The sequence below is a fragment of the Drosophila serrata genome, unplaced genomic scaffold (assembly GCF_035046125.1).
Source record: "Drosophila serrata isolate PLE 108 unplaced genomic scaffold, ASM3504612v1 contig_245, whole genome shotgun sequence".
In the NCBI taxonomy this organism is placed as follows: Eukaryota; Metazoa; Arthropoda; class Insecta; order Diptera; family Drosophilidae; genus Drosophila; species Drosophila serrata.
Genome location: NW_028257143.1, coordinates 586,701 through 610,675, shown reverse-complemented (window position 1 = coordinate 610,675; position 23,975 = coordinate 586,701). Strand labels below are relative to the sequence as shown.

General features: G+C 40.0%; 2 protein-coding genes across 12 annotated transcripts; both read right to left on the bottom strand.

The window, feature by feature from the left end:
* Nucleotides 1-2,355: 2,355 nt before the first annotated feature.
* On the bottom strand, nt 2,356-11,224 carry nrv1 (nervana 1). The gene is made up of 4 exons (XM_020955005.2): nt 10,560-11,224; nt 3,537-3,794; nt 3,213-3,472; nt 2,356-3,151 (listed from the first exon to the last, which is right to left on the bottom strand). The coding sequence occupies exons 1-4, from the start codon at nt 10,690-10,692 to the stop codon at nt 2,873-2,875; spliced, it is 930 nt and encodes a 309-aa protein (XP_020810664.1). The 5' UTR covers nt 10,693-11,224; the 3' UTR covers nt 2,356-2,872.
* A 2,863-nt stretch (nt 11,225-14,087) lies between these two features.
* nrv2 (nervana 2) lies at nt 14,088-22,454 on the bottom strand. Of its 11 annotated transcripts, none has more exons than XM_086832263.1 (7): nt 18,623-19,301; nt 17,243-17,421; nt 16,041-16,181; nt 15,860-15,979; nt 15,314-15,606; nt 15,087-15,255; nt 14,088-15,024 (listed from the first exon to the last, which is right to left on the bottom strand). In XM_086832263.1, the coding sequence occupies exons 2-7, from the start codon at nt 17,382-17,384 to the stop codon at nt 14,921-14,923; spliced, it is 969 nt and encodes a 322-aa protein (XP_086688389.1). In that variant the 5' UTR covers nt 17,385-17,421; nt 18,623-19,301; the 3' UTR covers nt 14,088-14,920. The 11 variants fall into 11 exon arrangements, with proteins under 11 accessions (XP_086688389.1, XP_020810164.1, XP_086688393.1 ...); XM_020954505.2 differs by having other exon boundaries at nt 18,635-18,818; XM_086832267.1 differs by having other exon boundaries at nt 17,243-17,497; nt 18,635-18,758.
* Nucleotides 22,455-23,975: the final 1,521 nt, after the last annotated feature.

Here is a 23,975-nt window from a genome sequence, read left to right as displayed (position 1 = left end):
AAATTTTGTGTAAAATTTTATGAAAATTGGACGACTATATCATATAGCTCCCATAGGAACGATCGAGAAATTAATTCAATTAAAAAGTATAACATTTTCAGTTTTCAACAGATTTTCATCAACTTTGATACATAGCCATTTTATAAGAAATAAAAGAAATTAATAAAATTAAAGATTATAACTTCTTCAGTTTTCGCCAGATTTTCATCAAATATGAGATATAGCCATTTTATTTTAATCTACAATGTTGTGTAAAGTTATAAAAAAACCGGACTACTATATCATATAGCTGCCATGGGAATGATCGGAAAATGAATTCAATTAAAAACAAGAAAGGAAGCTAACTTCGGCACGCCGAAGTTTATATACCCTTGCAGATAGAACTTCTATGAATAGGAATCCATACAATATAAATTATATATATTTGTGTTAAAAAACAATGAAGTAATACCTGCTTTCATTTCATTCACCTATACATATTATATTTGCAGTTTTACATTCACAGATTTGCATTTTTCCTCTACATCAAACGATCGTTTGTATGGCACCTATATGATATAGTCGTCCGATTTTTATGAAATTTTCCACAAAATTTAAGACTTATATAAAATGGCTATACCTCAAATTTGAAAATTGAAAATCAGCTGATAACTAAAAAAGTTATAAATTTAATTGTATTAATTTCTCGATCGTTCCTATGGGAGCTATATGATATAGTAATCCGATTTTCATAAAATTTTACACAAAATTGTAGAATACTATGAAACGGCTATATCTCAAATTTGATGAAAATCTGTTGAAAACTGAAAATGTTATACTTATTAATTGAATTAATTTCTCGATCGTTCCTATGGGAGCTATATGATATAGCCGTCCGATTTTCATAAAATTTTACACAAAATTGTAAAATATATGAAATGGCTATATCTTAAATTTGATCAAATTCTGTTGAAAACTAAAAATTTTATAATTTTTTTTGTAAAACTTTTCCGATCATTCCTATGACAGCTATATGATATAGTCGTCCGATCCGGCCCGTTCCGACATATATACGAGTGAGAGTATATAGAAGACTAACTGCAAAGTTTCATTCAGATAGCTTCAAAACTGAGAGACTAGTTTGCGTAGAAACGGACAGACGGACATGGCTAGATCGACTCGGCTGTTGATCCTGATCAAGAATATATATACTTTATATGGTCGGAGGTGCCTCCATCACTGCGTTGCAAACTTCTGACTGAAATTATAATACCCTGCAAGGGTATAATTATAACGTTTTCAGTTTTCAGCAGATTTTCATTAAATTTGAGATATAGCCATTTTATATCAGTCTTAAATGTTGTGTCAAATTTCATGAAAATCGGACTACTATATATAATAGGTGCCATACAAACGATCGTTTGATGTAGAGGAAAAATGCAAATCTGTGAATGTAAGCCGCAAATATAATATGTATAGGTGAATGCAATGAAAGCAGGTATTACTTCATTGTTTTTTAACACAAATATATATAATTTATATTGAATGGATTCCTATTCATAGAACTTCTATCTGCAAGGGTATATAAACTTCGGCGTGCCGAAGTTAGCTTCATTTCTTGTTTTTTTTTTTTTTTTTTTTTTAAATAAACAAAATAACAAATATTTGTTTACAGTGTATATGTGGTCGGACAAAGATATTTACCAAACCGAGAAATAGGGATCGCCAACCCTTATTTAGATTCAAAAATATGTATTTTAAATTATATAAAATTTTTTTTTCTATTTTATATAAAATCAATCAATCCATTCAAGCTGATCTTTATCTAGAATAAAAGTCTTATTAAATCTTATAACATTAACAAAAAATACCGTAGATGTAAGCAAATCTAAATTTTAAAAATCTTTGAATTATAGGTTTATAGAAATATGTCGGAGAAATGTTATATAATTATTTGCCTTCATATTATGATTCAATGTTACAAATCTATTTATAACGCAGTTTTTAAATATGGATTTATATATTGACTTTTGCGTCATATATATGTATATAGACTATTGGTCGAATCATAGACTGTGGTATCAGGGGAATTGGAGAAAAAAACAAAGAAATAGTTCCCCAAATACTTATGATCTTTTTTATTTATTAATTTGTTTGCAACACAAAAACATAATTCGCTTAACTTCATTTTATTTGCATTTAAAAAGAAACAAAAACTTGCGTAGTTTGTTAATCGCTTGAACATGGCTGGAATTCCTTTGTGGCTGGATGTAGAATTGCACTAAATCGAGGTTCTAAATACTTTCCTGTTCGAAAAAACATGATCATAATCGACGCGCGACTTTGGTCAAAATGTTACATTATCCGAGATTTTCATAGGTTTAACAATGAAATTTATTTAAATACTCTGTAAAAATTAAACGAGCTAGGCTTTTTATAGTAAACAAAGAATTGGCTGGCATGCTATAACATTTATAAATACAAACTAAATACACAAGTGACGGAGAATAATGATCGCAATTACAAGGACTCGTAATGAAATAATATGATAAATATTAATAACTAATAGCAAATAGACAAGCCAGAAGCTATAACAACAATTGCGGATGTACGGTTTGAACTTTATATTTTAGTTTTGTTTTTTTTTTGTTTTATTATTGGGCCAGATGTTCAGAGTTCAAATTGACGTTCGAATAATTCTCCTCTTATAAATATATACAATACACTTGAAAACCTAAGGTCGCTATCTCGTTCCATATATAACTATATATGCGTGTGTATATATCTCTTTTAATTAGGTAGATGGTAGTTGATCTCCGACGCGGTTGCCATATCTTCGCTCTGCATACGGCTAGTTGTTGCGATCACAAGTTTGAGCCCCGGTTCCTCGGGCTTAGTTCACGATGATCTGGAAGGTCACGGACCCCTTGCGATCGCGGGCACTGCCACTGTAGATGATGTTCTTGGCCCAGGCACGGCACTCAACGTCCAGCATTTGGCCCTTGGGCGGCGAAATGAACTGCACGGCGACCAGGGGACTCAGATAGCCGGGCTGGTTCAGGAACGGGTAGTAGTAGGCCGGGAATCCCTGGCTGGGGAAGTACTTAATGTTCTGGAAGAGCTCCTTGTCCTTGCTCAAGTGTCCGTTGCAGCTCACCCAGATTTGTTTGCGCTGAAATTGAAAATAGATAATTATAATCCCACTCAGGAAAATATATTAAAGTGCTCCTTACCTCCTCCATTGCCGTTCCATTGATCACCTTCTTAAGATCTTCAGGCATATCTTTCTCTGGCGCATCAAATACCTCCGGTGTCCAGCTGAAGATCTTGTTCAGCTTGAGGAATATGCAGGGCTGGTTCGCCTTGTAGCCGTAGTTGTTGGCCCTAGAGCAGTCACCAAACAGATCCGTGTTGAACACACAGACCTCGCTGGGCTCGTGGGTCTGACCATAGTTGCAGTGCTTCATCTCCCGACCCTCGGTGTGGTTGTAGTCTGCCGGGAGTAAAAAATATTAAGAATAAGTAAACTTCTATAGATTATTGCTGGATACGCTTACCTCGGAGGAAGTCATCGATCAACTCGATCCAGTAATCACTCTCGGCTGGCTTCTTGCCGTTGAACTCAATCACCGATCCGCGTTCCGTCTGTTCGCTCAATGGACGGAAACCCAGGCCGGGATTGGTGCCAATCAGCGACTCGTGCAGCTTCCACTTTGGTTCCCTATCATTGATGGTGGACAGGAGTCCTTGCATGCAGATGGTGAAGAGGGCGGCCAGCACGATATAGAAGATGGAATAGAACATCAGCAGCTGACCTGGAATGGAAGAAACAAATTTAATTAATATTCGAAGAAATTTAAACATGGTTTAGGCACTTTCATTATTAAATAGTTTAAACTAACCCCATTGCCTATCTTTTGTATCCTACCTGCAAACGATTTAATTTTCTTTTACAATACTGTGTTTCATTGCGGAACTGAATAAATGGGGGATCTGGGCATGAATAAGGGGTTGATGAATACGGGGCCGGGTCTTATGCAATCCTAACGAGCACGCAGCTAATCGAACGCTTACGACAAATGCAGTAAATAAGGCCAGAGACAACAAACAGAGAGCTAGAGACTTGAACGGGGGACCGGCGTTTTTGTGTATATTTCAATGTCATTAACATTGACGACTCAGCTAGAATTCAGTGGATGCGCAGTGTTCTGTCGGCTGTTTGTTACTTTCGCTTTGGACACCGGACACCGAGCGCGGGACGCTATACACCGGACATCAGCCACCGGACACTGGCCACCGGACTCGGCCAAGCCCAGAGCTATTGCATAAATAAACGACAACATCGACTATTCCAAATTGACAGCGACCGAGGCGACTGTTGTCCATTGAAGCTCAAATTCCCAAACAAATTAATCGTATGAATGAATATCGAATACAATGCATGGGGTTCTAGTGTACAGTAGGGGACAAAGGCAAGAGGAAATTAATCGGGACTGGTATTGACCTGTTTGTACACCTCTGGCCCCATCGCTTCTTAAGCCACACAAATTTCTCAGCTCCTCATTTAAATATCACACACCAAGGGTTGAAGGATCCTCCTCTTGTTCAGTTCAACAGTCGGTCAAATATCGTTTAAAAATGTATTTATTTTTGAATGAAAACTAAAATTTATCACATTGCAGACATCCCTTAGAAAAAGCCATAGTGCTACTGTGATTCATTTTCAATTTTATCACACATTTATGGGGTCAGTAGCAAATAGGGGGTGCTCTTTATCGCTTCGAAATTCTACGACACGAGCTATCAATTGGTAATCGATGGCCTTGGCAGTCGGTTGGTAACGACTTTTCCATATTTCAATTTTCAGGAGCTCATCAAAGTTGCAGAGCCCCGACAAATGGCTCTGCCCCTGTTGCCATGTCCGAATGGAAATAATTGCGTTCAAGTACAAGGAAATAAGTTTGGCAATGACCAGAAGCAGCCAGACACACACCGGGGCAGACTATTGGCCTGGCAGTATGACGCCAGCCAGCCTGATAGACGTCCGTCGAGCAGCAACTACCCCGGCAGGCCAATTCCAATTCCTTCCACACCAAAACCCAGACCCATCAAGGTGGGACGACGCGACTGCCTGCGGCGTTTGTTACCAATATCCGATGTATAATGAATTCTGGTCGACATGCTTGCGTTTATATGACGGCAGAGTCCCCAAAACATTCTTATGTCTTCGCCCAAGGAGGGGACCGCCATTGCCTTTCCCACCGAAATCGATAAGTCTACTCCAGTTCAATGGCTACTCGTGTATATGCTAACGACTTGCATATGTGTCAATTCCTCGTATATCCCAACTATATACACTTCAAGTTCTGAAAATAGTTATCACATCAGCTGGCTAGAATTAGTTGCCACTGTCTCAGCGGGTGATGCATTAGTAGCAAGGTCGTAAAAATATAGTTTTCCCTAGTATACTAGTATACCTAATGTATACATTTTATTACTGTTCGGAGAGTTATAGTAAAAACTTTACAGCGAATAAATTATTTTATTATTTTTTTCCATGGCCCACTAAATATAAATCAATTGTCTAGTTTGAAATTCATTATTCTTCCAATACATATAGGAAGTAAATAAGAAATAAGAAATTTCCACTTTCCGAAAACTATTTGTTTATATATTTCCAATACATTTGTGATTAATTTTGGCACTTTTTTCATACCTCTCCGGTTTGTTCTTCGCGAGAAGACCAAAAATAAACTAGAGAATAAAACAAAATGAGTATACTTAAGCCTGTAGAGAGATGCCCAGCTGAAATGAGGGAAACCATTATGCGGGTTTTATTCAATAGTGAAAGTTCTGGAAGGAGCCGTGTGGCCATCAGTAAAGACTTATCCAACACTTATATAAAAGTCAAACAAGATGTCGGCAGGAAGTATCAAGTTTATGCATAACAGTAACTGCGACTCATGGAGAAAACTTTATTTATATGACCTGCCACCCACACCCGGTCAGTTGTGCAACCAGTCGTGGAGCGGTGCAACTCAGTGACCAAGTTTTAATAATAACACTCAACAATCCCGGCTTCGTCCTGCCGTCCTCTTGTCCTTCCGTCTGTTGGTGCGGTAAACAAACTTAAAGGGCCCGTGACCCATATAAGAAGCGCCACTCCCTCTCCAATGGCTCCATCCCCATCCTTGCCAGCAGGAAACCCAACCCAAAACACTAAGTTTGCATGACCAACGATTGATAGCCTCGCTCTGTTCTAGAAGCGGCACTGGTCGTCACCCAAGTGGACCCACCAAGGCCGACAAATGTTAATAATTTAGTTACGTGATGGACGCACATATGGCCAGGATCCTGGCGGGGTAGCCCGGAAAGTGCTAAAAAAACTGCTCGCCAAGTGCCTTAATTTGCACATTTGGCCAGGAAGCCGAGTAATTGTGGGAAATCGGGTAACGACTAGCACATGTGCAGCCGGAACTCATTTGGGTAATGAAGGTGACACTCCAGATTATCTTTATATTGCATTTTGTTTTTATTGTTGTGGCTTTTAATTATTTTTCAACAGTAATGTCTAGAGAGGACGTTTACAATCTCTTAAATCACTTGTCTAGTTAATAGACATTTATTTAGAAAATAACAATTAAACGATTTAGAAAATGACAGACAAAAAGCTAGTAAAGAAATAAATAAACAAATTTTAAACACATTACATTATTTGAAGATCTTTTGTGGCTAACATAGGGAAAAAGAATTCGCAATGCTTACAGGACCTGTTCCTTTTTTTTTGTTGTGTACATGGGCGCTAGTTCATAAACGGAACTCAAAGGAAGCAACAATTATGACGCCACCGAGGCGAAAGTCCCAGCCAAGGAGGAGGAAGAAAAAACTAGGAACAGAGACCAAGGATGCAACTTGTTGGTGTCTGTCATCATTATCCTCATTACCCAAGGACCACATTCAGGCAGATTGAGTGGATCCCTTTCCGCTCCACATTCCCGTTCCCAATAAGCTGTCCCGAATGAGAGCAAAGTCCGTCTCCGTGGCGCCGCTTTATTTGTTGGTGTTCGCCGCACCCTTTGTCAATGCGTCACCACCCCAGACACTGCCACACACACACACGCACACCCTGTCCTCATCCTGCGGCCATCTTAGCTGTCCTCTGTGTGCCATGAGCCTATGAGCCATAGCCTACTTTGCGGCATTTTAAGTGAATTAATTTCACATGTTAACGATGGGTAAGAATGACCCGCCCACAGTAAACAAGCGTTTAGTTTACTGATTATTTTTGGGAGGGGCGGTGGCTTACCAACCCCAACCCCCTGTTTCAGAATCAAACTTTTTACTATGTTCGTTTTTTTGTTTTGGGCAAATTGGAAATTACCGATTACTTATGTAGACTTGTTGGTCATGGAAACACAAAAGCAGTTTGTTTACGCCAAAACTTTTTAGTTTTTTTATGTTTTATAAACAGTATACTGTATACGGTCGTGTTTTATCTCGAAGCTGAATATATTATGCTGTTTTTAGTTCTAATCAAGGTGGATTTATACAAGGCAATGAGTAATATAATAATTATAAGTCACACAAGTGAGGTTATTAAACTTTTTAAACTTGAAAATAAATTTACATATGTAGATAGAAGTCTCGGTAAAAATATCGCTTGTGTTTATTAACATGTAGATTTAATTTAATTAAATTATTCGCAAATATCGTGACAGTAAAGTGATAATATATTGCTAATACTCCTTTCTTTATTTTGACTTAAAAGTGACACAAGCAGGCATTGAATTGAAATAGATAAGTAATTAAATTAATCTCTGTCTAGCCAAATTAGACTAATTTCCTGCGCTTTAATTCAATTGTGTTTTTTTTTATCGCCGACTTTGTCGCTATCGTGACAATTAGTTAGCAGCATGTCAATGTAAGCAGCTGGTGGGGGGCGTGGCGGGGCTATTGATGGGAAAATGAGATGTAACCGAACAAATCCAGTTTGAGCCGGTTACAGGTCGATTAGAAACTGGATACGGCACAGATTTAGCTAAAATTCCTGATGCATTGCGGTCAGTTTAAAACTATTTAAAAGCTTAAACTATTTTAAACTTTGAGAGCTTACATTTTTAATTTATAATATATAAATAAGTCAAATGTTTGTCAAACTTTTTCAGTGACAAATATGTCAAAGATTCAAAATTGACTTTAGTTCTATTTTTTCCTCCATTATGATAGTTTGTTTATACCTAGAAAATCTTTAAAGAAAATGAAATTAGTTTGTCTAGTTTATTTCAAACCATAAATACTAATTTCTGTAACCAGGTAAATTCGATGTAGCAATTCAGAATGTGTAACGGAGCGAAAGCATTTCCAAAAACAAAAATAAACTAAAACCCGATAAACCGGTTCACCGAGAAGGTTTATCCCCAGCGAAAATACGAACAAGCTATCACAAAACCAAACAACAAGTTCTCATTGCGTTAATTAATGAAAACCAAAGCTTGAAATCGAATTTTCTGTGGAGATTATAAAGCCAATAGGGAATATTAATAAGAGTGTTTTCCGTCCCCTTGCCTTCGTTACGGGATTATTAATCAGTCGGTTGAAGGTGAATAGTCTATTGGAAATTTCTGTCCAACTAATTCACTGCACATGGCAAAAATTGACGAGAAACAAGCAGACGGAGGCGAAAGGACATGCAGCACGAGCTTTGTTTAATGATAGACATTAGGGACAGCGACAGACCAAACAATTTTAGCCATGAACATTGAACAAATACTTCATTAAATTGCTACACACCATCTGCTCTCTGTGACAGGTGTGCCAACAGGAGGGTTAAGTTCTTTGGGGCTTGGCTCCCCTGACAAACGAATTGAGAATTAGACCAAAAATTCGGTATTAACATAAAAAGTTATTAGAGATAGGTACGCTAATTTCGCAAATAAATTATACATCAATTTGAGCATTTCGATAAACCCGAACAGAACCCGGCCGACTTAATGAAAAGCAAACATATGACGTCAAGAGAACTTTTCAGCGTGTTCAGTGTGCCCCATTGAAAACCCGATAAGGTATTTGAGCGTCTGAGGGTAGGGATCCACTTACGTGCCCCATATACCCAGAGAAATGTACATAACTCAACAGAATTTCTAGCATTGGGAGCAGTGCATTTAATGATTGACAGTTCCGTAAAATATCGGTATCATTTGAGCGTGAAAAACACCTTCCTCTCTCTCTCTCTCGCTCTCTATTGTACTCTTTTCTCTCTGTGCAAAACCTTGAATTTGTATACAGACCTCATTATAGAAGGCAAATATTATAGGCGATAAAAAGCGCTCTCCTCTGTGCTCATCACCCAGAGTCTTCCACGTTCCCCCCTTTTTCCTTCTCGGTGGACGTGGATCCGTGTCCATTTTCAAAAATTAAGAATTTGCATTATCGTTGAAATATGCTTCCTATGCTTTGAGGCTAGCGAACCGAATTAAGGAGGCAACAAACACACAGAGATAAAAAAGGTATTGGAAACGTAATACCATAAATTCCATTATTTTTAATATTTACTTAAAAATTGTGAGACTTTTCTCTCTTTTAAAAGAGTTGCCACATTGCTCGTTAGTGCCTTAACCAGATCCAGATCTTGCCCAAGCTTTTACTGGCAGGCAATAAAAATATATTTAGATTATAAAGTTTTGTAAGTAATTAGACTAGATAATTGTGGAAAGCCAGGGTGTAATGTGTTTCAACTAAATTGTAAAGAGGAAAAAGCGGGGTGACACATTCCACAGCACGGTGTGTTTTATTCTATATATTATATAAATAAATATGTAATATGTATGTTCTGCTACTGGTTACTGATCTTTTCATAACCAGTGTAGTACTTGGAACCTTATTCCTCGCTTTTTATCATGTTTTATGAAGTTGACTAAACATTTCACAGTCACCGCAATGGAGATTTCCGAAACAGCCTCTGCCTTGGATGCTACTCACAAAATGACTCGCCAAATCAACTGATAAGCGGTGTTTACAAACACCCCTCTTCTATAGTTTTCATAACCAAGTGAACAACATGTGTGCATATACAATAAAGAATTTTTGTTACTATGTACTCAGCAAGCGAGTACCAAGTGAGTGCGGATAACTCATCTCAGCTTAAGTAAAAGTCATTCTATAAAACGAGTTTTGTTTATGGTTTTATAGAGTCTAAGGGTTTATTTTTTTGGATCACATCACATTGGATACACATGTTGGATAAAAATAGCCAATAAAGTAAAAGTTTGAATGAGAATTTTTTAAGATGGCATAAAATTTCAATCAAAAATCGAAATATTAAAGCACTTTACACAAATGTTTCAGAATAAGAGCAAGAACTACTTATTATTCACAATTGAAATTTAGGTTAATTATTTTGCCATTAAATTTGAATTAAAATATTTTAAAAATTTTAAAAGATGAGCCTATTATGATATTCCCAGAAATGACAACTTAACTCACTTAATGCCTCTGTTCCCATTTATTGACTCACTAAAAATCAACTAATAGCCAAATCAACCCTAATTTTAATTAAAAGTTTAAGTAGTATATTTACTTACTCCAGTTCTTCCCTGTCCGTCCGAAAAATGTTCCTTCCTGTGGATTGTAAATCATCTCGCCGAGGGTTTGCTTCTTCGCTGGCTGCGGGAATTCGAATTCACCCTTGGCGCCTTTTCCGTTATTCTTCGACATTTTGGCGCTCTTCCTTCGCACTTGTTTACGGTTATAGTTTTGGATTTGAAAATTTGGTTAATATATGTATTTCGTTGATGACGTGGACGGTGTGCCGCGGGGCGAAGGCTATGAAAACTGATTTATGTATACGATTCGCTGTGTATACGCGATGATTCAGCAGCGGGTAGTATATTCTTTTTATTTTCGCACTCGCAGCACTCTTGGGTGTATATTGAAAAACTTGTAATTATGCAATTAAAAGCGGTTCGAGTACGCGGATTGTTTAGCAAGGTTGTAACTTGTAATTCCTAGGTGAGTTGGGTGTTATTCCTGGACGCGAAAGGCCAGAACGGAGGCGCACAAACAGACGGTATTGGGAGATACGAGAAGTTTGGGCAAACTCTCGGACTCGGGCTCTTCCTTGGCAGCGGACTCGAGAAGCTTGCTGCGTGTTGCTGCGCTCTCAGCGAAAGATCACCAACTAACCGAACACAGCACAGCGAAAACAACGCCGACGCGGTCTTCGCCACTCAACACTCAACACTCATACACGCACACGCGCCGCTCTCTCTGTCGCACTCTCCCACCGAAAGCTCCAAGATAAGAGGGGCTGCACTGGAAGAAAAGTCTAGAAGGGGGGAGATAGGCAAAATCTGCCTAAAATTATTTAGTGACCTATACTGCACAGCAGCTTACTGGAGTGGGAACGAAAGTGTTAAGAGAGAGTCTAGATAGGTCAGTGTCTCAAATTATGTGATTCTTTTTGCTACTTTAAGTCTTATCTAACCTAGCTCAATTATTTGAGCCACACCAAAGAGTGCAGTAAAGAGTACAAAGAGTGGATTACAATTTCCAAACCATTTAAAATGATTTTTTTAACCGAAAAAATGTATTTCAATTAAAAATATTTATTATTAAGCAAACTAAAGGAATCTTCTTAAGGAAAGACATGTCGCATATTCAATTGTTTACAACTCTTTTACTGTTCCAAATTCCAGAGGGGCAGTTAATTTCCATGTTTTAGATATGTATTTCAGCTGATTTATGAGGAAACCCATTACCGTTTACTCCTGCAGATGGCATTTCCCTCAGTGTGCCACTGACAGCTGTTGAACGTTTTCGACACTTTGCCAAGCAACACGGGAAAAGGCCAAAGCAAAAGCTTCTTGGCCAGGGGGGGCTGTGGGTGGCAGTGTTAGTGTTGGTGGTATATGTGAGTGTGCTGGGTTTCGTGTGTGCTTTACCTTGTCTTTCTCTCGGCCTCTCTCTCTCTCTCAGTGGCTTGCTACGCAAATAGAATAAATGATTGAGTGCAGACAGCGGCCAGACAACAACACACTCGGAGGCAGTTGCTTGGGGCCAGAGTTTTTCCCAGTGCAGGAAACATCTTAGAGTCTAATGGTATTCGGCCCCCTGCTAGAGCATGGATGCGCCCCTGGCCCATATATATATATGTTAATATTACAACGAAAGCACAAAGAAAATCGCACGCACACTAATCCGGCCTTTCCCGCTTGGGCGCCCCCCCTGTCCATCTCACTGACGTGCGTCGAGAGTCGAGTACGTTGGCTCCACTCCACCCCACTCCACTCCAGCCCACTTCGCACTGCTCGCAGGTTACGCTCTCTCATTATGCTCATTATTTTCCTCTCGCTTTTGTTGTATTCTTCCTATGCTCACTCAAACAGTTGGATCATTTTTTCGGCTGCTCTCCGTTTCGAAAATTTCCATGCGGAAAACGGGAAAACTTTCTGGGCTATTGCTCCCAGTGCTGCACTCAAAGAAACACTTTTCGTTTGTTCAAGATATTTTTTGAAATTTGAAGTGAGAAATTATTGTGGATTTATTTTAACTCAATAACTCTCATGTTTTCCATTTATTTTTAACTCAATTGCAAATAATTTATACAGTGTTACAGTCTTTTTTCAGTGTAGGGACCGTTGCCAAGTGTCAAGCACATTCGAGTTGATTAATTCCCATAAACGAGCATTTCCTCCTGTATGACCCCCACATGGGGAACCCCCAACTCCATTGAAATGGGTTGCCATTGCCAATTTTCCGTCTTCTTGGACTGATGCTGATGCTGATTGCGGATAAATGGATGCACAAATAAATGGATACGGCTTTATGTTTGCGTATCTCTACGCTTCACTGTTGTAATAATCATAAGTTGATTAAATTACACTTGACAACGCCAAAGTACATTATGCCGACATCTCAATTGTAAGTCGCAATTGCTCCAACTGAGTTTATTGGGTTCTCCGATGGGAGGGGCTTATGGGAACAGGAGATGTATACAATTTAGTTATCTGAAATTGAAAAGGTGAGTTTTTTTTATTAAACATAATTTTAAGTTCTTAACTTTATAGAATGTAACTATTTTGCAGCTATATTTAAATAAATTTAAATAAATACTTAAAAAACTTTAGATATCTTCACAGTCATGTTCATCCTTATATGGAATTCGACTGCCTATGAAAGAAACTGCCTTGTTACTTACTTTAAATTTGAACTCTAAATTAGCAAATGTAATTATACATCACAAACAAGAAAAGTGTACTCTCTTCTAGGAACCAGTTTATCTGGTCTAAACCGATTTTCCAGCAAATTTTCTGTATGCGTGACCGTGTCGATCTTTCAATCTCAGAGAGCTTCCTCATTAGAGATGCGTTTTGATTTTTCCATTTAGCGAAAGATCTTTAGCGATTATCTGGCTTCGCTTCTCCGTCATCAGATGGGACAATACATATCTGACATTCAGCTAATTAGCTCTTAATTAGCGTATAGTCATTATTGCCATTTATGCACTGAACTGACCACAATAATTACCGTTCAATGGGATTGCACGGGATCGAAGTGATCAGTATGTGACACTGAAACATCTACAACGTGGAATGTGCTTGTGCACATCATTAATAAATTTGTATCCTCAAGGGCTTGTTTGATTGCTTTGGCTGAGAAAAATGTTTAAAAATAAACCATATATCAAAATGCAAACAGCAGAGTTTGGTCAATGATTTCCAATGACGCAATTCGCCGACTTATTCCTTGGCCCGATAAGTACTAAATAAATGTACCAGCAACGAACAAATAAAATAATTATGATTATTGAATAGGTTGGTTGAAAAGCGAATCAATCTGGCTTTAAGTTTATTTATCAGTTGGCTTCTCGAGGCGGCTGACCAGTTCCAGGTGTGACGGCAGAGATTTCAGAGATACGCCTTTATCATCGGTCCGTTCCCGTGTCCCCTCATCGTTGGCTATCTTATCACCTCCGGGCAATAACTACGTTCACGTAGATACAAAAGTATGCCATATGCCGGCACAGAACAAGGTTGCTACCAGACCCAAAATATCTCAATCAGAGCTCATAGCTAGCCCCTTAATTTACGAGTTAAATACTACATTCGTAATGGACTTCTCACTACTTACATTTTATTTTTATTGAAAAAGATTTGAAAGCGATATATCATGTCTCTTAGCAGTTTCAATTCAAGTAATTTTTACATCTTTCTCTTCGTACGTCTTAAATATTTTAAACTTACAAATTAACCGCAGCTCAGCGTTTCCGTAGCCAATTTGTTGTATATATTTTGTTGTATTTAACAAAGTGTGATGTTGAGAGCTCTCACTTTTGACTAAGAAATGTGTAAATATTCTGAATCTATATGTAATTAGTAAAAGTGATTAGTTTTGGTTGACAAAATTGGTCTGGTCTGGTTAAATATATAGCAGACACAAAAATGTAATCCGTAAAATTTCGATATAAATTGTATTATCTAAGGATTCGATTTTTGTTGATCTATCGGAAATGGCAGTTTGGATTGATTGTTATAAATTTGTTGCATTTGTTTCGGTCAGCGCTAAATGAGATTCACGTCTGGCTACTACGATCGATCGATCCCTTTAATGGTTTCCTTGGTGTCATTTCGTTATAAACTAATGTGAAGAGTGCATAAAAATTGCTCATAGTTCAAAATTTGTATATTTTAGGCGGTATATATTCTTGCTAGGCGGAATTGTTGTGTTGCGAATGATTTAATGCATGTTAAATATAGGGAAATAAAACATTTTACAAAGTTTGCAATGTCGAAAATACGGATTTTAAAAGCAACCACAAAACATCTAAACAGGGTGGCTCTGTTGGGATTGTCTGTCACCGCCTGTTCCTCTCCACTCTACTCCAAGATTGTTGCTCCTCACACAATCTGTTATACATTATGTAATGGGTTAACGTTTAAAACAATTAATCGATTAGCAGCTCATAGTGCACGGAACCGATTCTGTCCTTGCGATCGTGAATAATGTTGCGAGCCCAAGCCTTGCACTCGACGTTGATGATGATGCCGCCTGGATGGGAAGAGGTCACAAGATTAGATCGATGGTAATCGATGGGAGCCAGAGCTACTCACGTTTCGGACGTTGGAAGTGAACGGCCACCAGGGGACTCAGATAGCCCTCGGAGTTCTGGTAAGGATAGAAGTAGCCGGGGAAGCCCCTGATCGGCAGATAATTGACAGCACCAATGTTTTCCTGGTCAGCTGGGTTCTCGCCCTCGCACGACACCCAGATTGTGTTTAGCTGGAAAAGATCAAGATGTCAGTCTAAAGACCAAATCATTGTCCGACTCTCAACTCACCTTGTGTGGCTGGGTTTTCTCCATCTCCCCGATGTAGGTCTTCAGGCTCGAGGGCATGGACTCCGGCAGGTCACGTGAATCGTTATAGTATTCTGGTATCCAGCCGTAGATCTTGTTGAGCTTCAGGAAGATGCACGGGGCACTCTTGTGGTAGCTGTAGTTGTTTTCCTTGGTGCATGGAGACCACGACTTGATGTCCACATCGCAAACCTGACCCTTTGGTGGCGGCTGGTTGTAGTCACAGTTGTAGATGTTCTGGCCACGACCGGGAGTAAGGCCGGGCACTTTGTAAACTGACAGGATGAAGGGTAAACATATTATTAGAAATATTCGAAATATTTATAGATTAACTGATTTATTTCCATTAAACCTAATTACTACTGGAAAAGCTATTATTATAAAACACTTTAGTATAAATATTTGAAATATTTGAAGATAAATTACTGCATTCCTCAATTGTTCCCAGAGCTATGGATATCTGATTCATTCGTTAGAAATACTGTTTTGTTTACAACCAGACACGATTTTTCTTCGCTATTTTCTTACCCGCTAGGAAATCATCGAGGGAGTCTGTCCAGTGTTTGTAGTTCTCGTGCTGGGTGCCTTTGTACCAGATCAAGGTGCTCTCCACGTTGTCCACCGGGGGCAAGGGGCGGAAACCCAAACCTGAAACCATAAAGATTAATTAGAGACACAATTTTGGAGGCTGTGAAATCATGAAACTCACCTGGATTGGTGCCGATCAGGGAACGGTCTAGTGTCCATTTGGGTATGCGAGGATCGAGGGTTTGGAAGAAGGCCCACATGCAGATGGCCACCAGGGCGGCGAGTACTCCGTAGAAGGCCACATAGAAGATTCCGATTTTAGCTATATGCGGGAAGAGATGCGGGGTAGAACAGGATGAGCTTCATTGAATTATTCCGATTACAGCGATCGCCAGTCAATACAAATGGGTTTGATTGAATTAATCACTTGACGGCAGACCCCGCGGTCAGCCATGGGTTAACCCGATAATTAACGACAGCCGGCAATGCCTGTGGACTTCATAAACAAATGGGAACCCACCCCAAGCCAAAGCTGGGTCAGCTTCTCAAGTTCGGAGTGGCTGGCAAGATGACGCCGATAAATTTCTCTCCACTGAATCATCGCCAGCTCTAAGCATTCCGGCGCTCTTAGACTTGGCCCAAGAGAGCGGCGCCTAATAAGTGCTAAGCACTCAAGAGTGAGGCGCTGCCGCCGATCGCTCTTAACGATATTCACAGATATGCGACATAACCTCAATAGCGATCAGAAGAGTTGGGAAGTTGGGAAGTGAGAGTAGCAACACTATTTTTATGTGGAGAATTGGGAATCAAGCCCAAGAGCTGCAGAGCTGGGAAACAAAGCTCATGTACACACGCACACACTCACGTGTGTATATTTCCATTTTGGCATATTCTCTGCCTCTGCTTTGGCCCCCCTGTTCTGCAGCATAATTGCATTGCACACCCGACTATATACCAACTATATTTAGACAGGGCCTTGGACATGCCAAGAAAAACTTTTGAATGCCAATATTGGCGTGCACTGAAAAACCTAGCACCGTCCAATTGATGATAAACGGTGTAGCGGGCAGCTTAACTGGCGGTAATTGAGGGAAAAACCAGATGCAACATCTCCACCCCACATCACCCCACCCAATCCGAACCCAAACTGTTGTTAATTTTCTTACTCCCTTTCTTTGCGCCCGACTACAACACTCAGTACTTGCAGTGGGCGGCACTTTCGTAGCAAAGTGCTACTAAATATAATTCTCGACTAGGTTAGAATAGGTAACAGCGCGACACCAATCTAGAACAGTTAAAAACCCCATCGTAAGGGTTTGATTTACAGCAGGTACGTGCCTGCACACAAAAAAGTAATGAGTATTTAGAGTGCCATAAACTTACCCCATGACGTACGATCGCGGCCCATCACCGTGCCCTCCTCGGCGTTATATAAGAAGCGGCCAAGATGGAACGGTATGGGCTTGCGCAGGTTGTGTAGATCCTCGTCCGTAAAGGACGTGCTCATTGGTACGGGCTTGGACATGTTTCAGCGGTGGGTTTTTTTCTTTGGATCTAAAGGCCTATACAGTTCAGATGGAGTACGGTTGTTAAAAAATATTGCCCTAAATTAGGTACTCTTGTAAACGATATATTTCCCTTTAATTTAATTAAAAATCTGTTAATTTTTTTATTACTTATAAATTCTCACTTTTCGTACGTAATGTGAACCAAGAGGAATTATTATTTAATATTTAATATTGATTTTTTTTAATTGAGACTATTAATAGGTCACTGTACGTGTAAGGGTAATTAAATTGGGAACAATTAGGCAGTAATTAAATGGAAATCAATGTAGTTTCTGAATAATTTATAAATGAACAAAAAGGAAATAATCTATTTCAAGAGAACCCTAGGACTTCAAAGAGAAATGCACCAAACAAAAATCCCTATGAAATATTTTCACTGAACTGCCTTTTTTGGCGGTCTTCACTTGTTCACTTGTTATTTCCTTTAATTTCGTTTCACGGTTTTCTGAGTTACTTTATGCACCGCTACCGCGTTGTACAGATGTACACAAATATTGTGTTTTCACTCGTCCTGCCTGCTGCCGAGCTCTCCCCGGATTTCTCCCTGGATTGCGCTCTGGATTCCTCTCTGAACTTCTCTCTGCTCTCTCGGTGAAACACTCTCGAGTCCCTGCCGCTGCAACCCTCTGGTCCTGCAGGCAGTTGGCGCCTTTTTTTGGCCCCCTCTCCCCACTCCCAGTAGGGACAGACAATGGAGGGGCCACCTGCAACTGGTGGACTGGCTGGCGAAAAAGGGCGCCTGTTGCAGCAGAGCACTTCCGTGTTTTTCCGGACTTTTCACTGGCGCATTGGCTTTGACCCGGCACTGGCAGTGGGTGCCCTGTTTTCTTTGAAACACTTATTTTATCCACTTATTCGAACGTCAACAGCCAGCAGCTACAAAAACAAACGGCAAGAGTGACCGCTCTTTCCGCGCACACACACTCGCACACGCACTCACGCAGCGGTGTGAGTGAGTTGTATCTGTATCTCTTAGCTGGCGCTCTTAGCGCTTGGCCACAACATACAAACAACCACACCTTTTTGAAGAAACTGCGGAGCGTTCTTCAAGATTCTTCAATTTACAACTAATATTTTAAAACTGTCTGCGTGGTTTGAAGGCGTGTCGGAATCGGAAGACTGTTCTTGGATCTATTGGTGCATTTCTCCCTGCTCGAAGGAGCCGCGAACGTTGCCACAAAAAAAGAAAATAAACCTCCGCACAGACCACAAACTAGTTAAGTTATTGTTTGGTAGCGAAACGCGTCAGGACCACGCCACGAGTTCTTCTCCGCAGCACGTTTGGTCGTCGCTCAAAACAAATTTCTGACTGAACCCCGAAACTGAACTCCGTCCATAGCAGCCGCTGGCGAGCCAAGCAACGGACCAGGCTTGAGTCAGATATGTACACTGACAGAAAAGTTGTAGAAATTAAAGAGAGTCGTGACTATTTGGTCACGAAAAAAGAGTGCGAGGGCTTATTTCGCCTTCATTTGTACTATTTAATTTAATTTGTAATTTCCATCAAATTTTTTTATTTTGGTAACTATTTGTATGTGCTTTTTAAATAAGTTAGCTTATCTTAAACCAACAAATTATTTAAAATCATAAACTATTATTTGTTGTTGATCTGCCGTTGATCTTTAGTAGAATATCGATTTTATATGAAATTAAAATTAATTTTCCCTATGTTAAGATAAATATTCAAGAGCTGACATCTTTTAGTAACATATATATTTTTGTGAGTGTAACAGCCAAGTTGTTCTCTGCCTCAGTCTTTGGCTCTCCCGAGCCGAGTTTTGTTTTGAGTGAATGTGAATGTGAACGCTTTTGGCGGCATTTCGCAGTTGAGTGAAATAGCCTCGCCTCGCTTTGAAACGAATCGAATGGGATCTCTGGGACCTAGGGTTGTTGTGAGTCAAGTTGCAATGGGTCTGGTTCTGGGTCTGAGTTTGGGATTTGGTCTGGGTTGGGTTGGGTTGGGTTGCAATGCATTGCGGACCGAGATTCGGAAGCGTTGTAATTGCCGTGGAAAAGCTGCTCCTACGTTGCACTTGTTTTAATTGGGCGATGCCGGTGCCGCTGCCACTGCAGCTCATTTAGGTTTAGTGACCATCGAGATGAGGGGTGAAAGGAGGGGGAAAGGGAAAACGCGAATTGCAAATTGGAAATTCACCAGGGTAGCGCAGGATGTGGCCATTGAGATTGCCATCGGTTCAAGTAGTTTTTCTCTCAAAGTTAAACCTTGTCTTAGCTATTAATATCGGGTTTATTTTAAGTGAAGCTGATTTGTTTAGTTTATCATCTTATTAAAATTACGCATAATAGCGCGGTGTATTTGTAGTAAATGAAACAATGAAGGCTGAGGCCATTTGTCATTGGGTTTAATTCTTGCAAATGTTATTTTCTATGTTCTTATAGTTCTTTTTTATATTTATTTAAAAACTCTCTTACGCCATTCTAATAAATTCCCTTGATGCTTTATATACATAAAAAAATTCTGCTTAAATTATGAGATAAAATGATGTCACTCAGGCTAAGGCCGTTTGATATGGATTTTTCCACCAAAAGCATCCTTCAATGGCTTTTGTTCTAGCTAAAGTAATTTATTTGAAATATTTTTAGGTTGTTTTTGTTGTTTTCTAACAAAAAACATATTTTTTTCTTAAAATCAATCCTTACAGTCTGACATGTTCCTTTAAATGACAAAACGCTGTTTAAAGTATCAGATAAAATGATGTCATAAAGGCGAAGGTCCGTTTCTGTAAAATTTTTTATTGGAAAAATGCCAATTAAGGTCAAATCTTACGGATGAAATTTATTTTATTTAAAGCGAAATAAGAACCAAAACCAAAGACGCTTACATACTTAATTATTTAATTAAAAGAGGCTGAATGTAGAACTACTAGATAAAATTATGTCATAAAAACAAATTTCTATCTATTTAACTCTTATTAAAAACCATATTTAAATATTTTATGGTGTTCTTTAACAAGTAGTATTAATTTAAGTTGATGAAAAATTCTATGCCCAGGAAGTTAGTAATTAAAAGATCTAAACTGCTCATTCTATACAATCTCTTTTAAGGCAAGGGCAATTAGCATTTAACTGATACACGCCAAACCTGTGTTTGGTGTTAAATCTGGTGCTAAAACAACAACAAACTGGGCCAGGAACTGGTTTCGAATGCGGCCAAAGGATATTCGAAAAGTGGGCCACACGATGGAGTTGCTGTACTCGCACGCACAGGGGTGGGTTTCCTTGGAGAGCTCGCTCTTCAGCTGGATAAACTACGCGGCGCTGAAGTTATACATTTAAGGGACTCTGCCAAGGATACACCAGCGGACATCGTAATAGTTTCAAAGTTATTTATCTGTTAATTTAATATCCTTTTAAACTATTTAAATTTACAAATACCGAGTTTCGTTATACCTTTGCACTGTATTCAAATTTTTGTCAGAAGCATGCAAATTTTATTTAAAACTGCAGGTTTTTAAACCTAATAAAATCAAAGAACAATTTTTCAAAATGAAAGGAATGCATTTGAGATCGATTCAATTCCAGTGTACTCTTGCAGTTTACAATTGCTTCCTGCGTCGGTTTTATTTTATTTATTTAAATTTTAAGATTCAAACGTTATAATTATTATTGAAAAACGAAAAGGAAAATTGTCCTTTGAATAAAGACGGCTATATGTAACGTTTACTTCATTATTTTCTTGTTCTTAAGGATACAATGCTATATATTTTTAATGTTTAGCAAAATGAGCAAATTATGCTTTACTATCATGATCCCGTAATAAAAATTGTAATATAACTAAGCGCTAGTCCTTAAAAAAGATCTCGAATTAGATTCTTTAGAATTTGGTAGGTTGGTTTGTTTCCGGGTGAATTAGAACAAGTACATAAATCCGTATTATTATTTATAATATATACTCAACATATTTCCCCCACTAAGGTCAAAAGTTCGTTTAAGCTGAAGCATGATTTCGCTGACACTTGATCCTTCATATGGGAATAATTATAGTCAAGTGCCTGTATAAATCCTGGCCAAGAGGGAAGTTACGCAACTGCGAGGGCCATCATTCGGCGGGCCCTGGCAACGACCTTCCCTCGGAACTGGAGATGGTTCTGGAGAACACGCTCGTGGGTTCACCGCAATCTGATTGCATAATGGCGTAATTGACCGATATTGTGGACAAGTGCCCCAAGCACACAGATCTAGTCGCGCCGCGGGGCCAGCGAAACGGAATCGCCATTGGGCGGGCAATAAAATGGACACGGCTTCGGATTCAGACTCTCGACTCGGACGGACGGACGGACGGAGGTCGGAGGATGGAGGACGGAGGTCTCGGCGGGAGGCCGGTAAGTGGAATACATAAATCCACCCACATCCACAGCAATCTGCATTTGCCGCTAGCGCTAATGCGACGACAAAGAGACTGTCGCTGATTAAGGTCGGGCTTTTATTAAGACTACGCTACGTCGCGATGCTAGGTTTACGTAACCCCAAGTAGAAGACTCACCCCAGCTGTCGATGGAGCGACCAAAGTAGGAGTTATCCTCTGAATCGTGGATCATCTGCTTCAGGGACTTCTTCTTGGGCCTCTCCGGTGGCCGGGCATAGTACTGTTGGAAGCCATCGATGCAGTCCTCGGTGATGGTCGGCATTCTTCCACTCTTGTTAAACTTGACTGGCCGTTTCTTCCTCAGTTCAGCGGCGGTGCGACTTCGGGCTCCGAATGTAGAAGTTGTAGGTGTGGATGTGGATGTGTAGGTGTGTCGATCGCTTCAAGGATCGTCGGTTTCTGGTGAGTATGAGCCTGCTGATCGATTTAAAAATCCGTATATCGGGTTCAGCGTGCTCCGTACGCTGTTATGTATGTGAGGCTGTCCTCTGTGTCGGGATCTGTGCTGGCGTTGGCCTCGGCTCGGTGTCCGGTGTGGTCCGGTCTGGTCCGGTCTGGTCCGTGATTTAAATGGGTAATGGGTATATGGATACTCGCACTCTGCTGCACAACAAGTTGACACCGCTGTGCGCCGCGCGACACTGATCTGAATCTGAATTTGTGAAGAAGCCGAGCCATCGCCAGTGTTGGGGTGTGATATATGCTGAAACGAAATGCTGGAATACGCAAGTCGGGCTTTGATTAGTGCCTGGTTCTATGTGTGATGTTTCGGTTGCGGAAATGCGCGGGACGGTGGCGGTGGCAGTGGCATCGCCATCGGCATCTCCGGTGGCTGCCGTAGAAGACGCAGGTCTCGGCGCGTGACACAATTCGCGCTTAATTGGACGTTAAGATCGTAGCTGGGTTTATCGCTCGTCGCCGTGACAAATCCCAGCAGTAGCAGCAGTTGTGGCAGCCGGTGGAATTAGCGTTGATCATTGCATTAATTGCTGAATGAAATATGGCTTCCTTTGGCACTGTGACCACTTGCTGTGCACATGGAACGGCGCTCGGCCTCCGTTCGGGTCGCGGGTCGCGTTGGATGCTGCCCACACGTCGGTGATTCGGTTCGAAGTGCATTAGAATCGCGATGGACGTTCATTAACACGCATTTACCGCGAACATGAATGGAAAAACGTGCGGTAATTAACCTGCGACCGTTACGACACGTTAGAAAATTTAAATTGATGTTACGTCAATTCATATGAACACAAAAGCCGACTTTGTTCGGCTAAACTGCTTGTCATAGTACGATTCAAAGCCAGATGGCGTTTTCGACCAATGAAGGTAGTTGCATTCCGAAAGATTCACGCTAGGTGGCTCTACCACACAAATTACGGAGAACTAACTGCAAGTTCGCGGCATTGACAGCAGAGGGCTGCACTCAAGACTGGATTTTTATTCAATAAATGGAAAAGCATTCGGTTGCCTTTGATCCTTACGTCACATTAGAAAATTAAATTTTATATGCTTGTCCCTTGTACGAACGAAAAATGGCGCGTTTGACCAACAGAGGTCGTTGCATTACGCGTGGCACCTGATTGGTGGCGCTAGCGGGAACAATGTCTGGTTTGCGTTTCAGATAAAAGGCACGTTCGCAGTACTGACGCCAGAGGGCGGATTGTTTTCCGCGACTTCCGTTTTCCTTTTTAAAACCGAACAATCCGATCGCGGTAGGGTAAGCGCGCAAGAGGTAGGAAGAGGGAATATCACTTACCTGAATAATCAAAATGTGAAATGCGGTTAGTGACCGCTCCGCGCGTTGTAACTCTTCTTTGACTCGCCGCGGAAAAGGAACATCGCGATTAGGGTCAACAGCATCAGGAACAGAAATACAATGAGGACCAGACCGATTGTAATTATTGTAGTTTTCTCCATTATTGTGGCTTAAAATGTGATTTTTGTTTCTTGATGTTTTTTGATGTTTCCGTAAATTATTATTTGTTAATGTCCTTTTGTATATTCCGTTTGGAATCTATCACCGTTCACGAACACGAAAAATAGCACCATAAGCAAAATAAAAAGTATTACACACACAATCACTAGAATCAGTGCTAGTTTTGGGTTTTCCATTATGACGTTGGGTAGAAGCAATGAAACTAGACGTTGAAATGTTTATGAA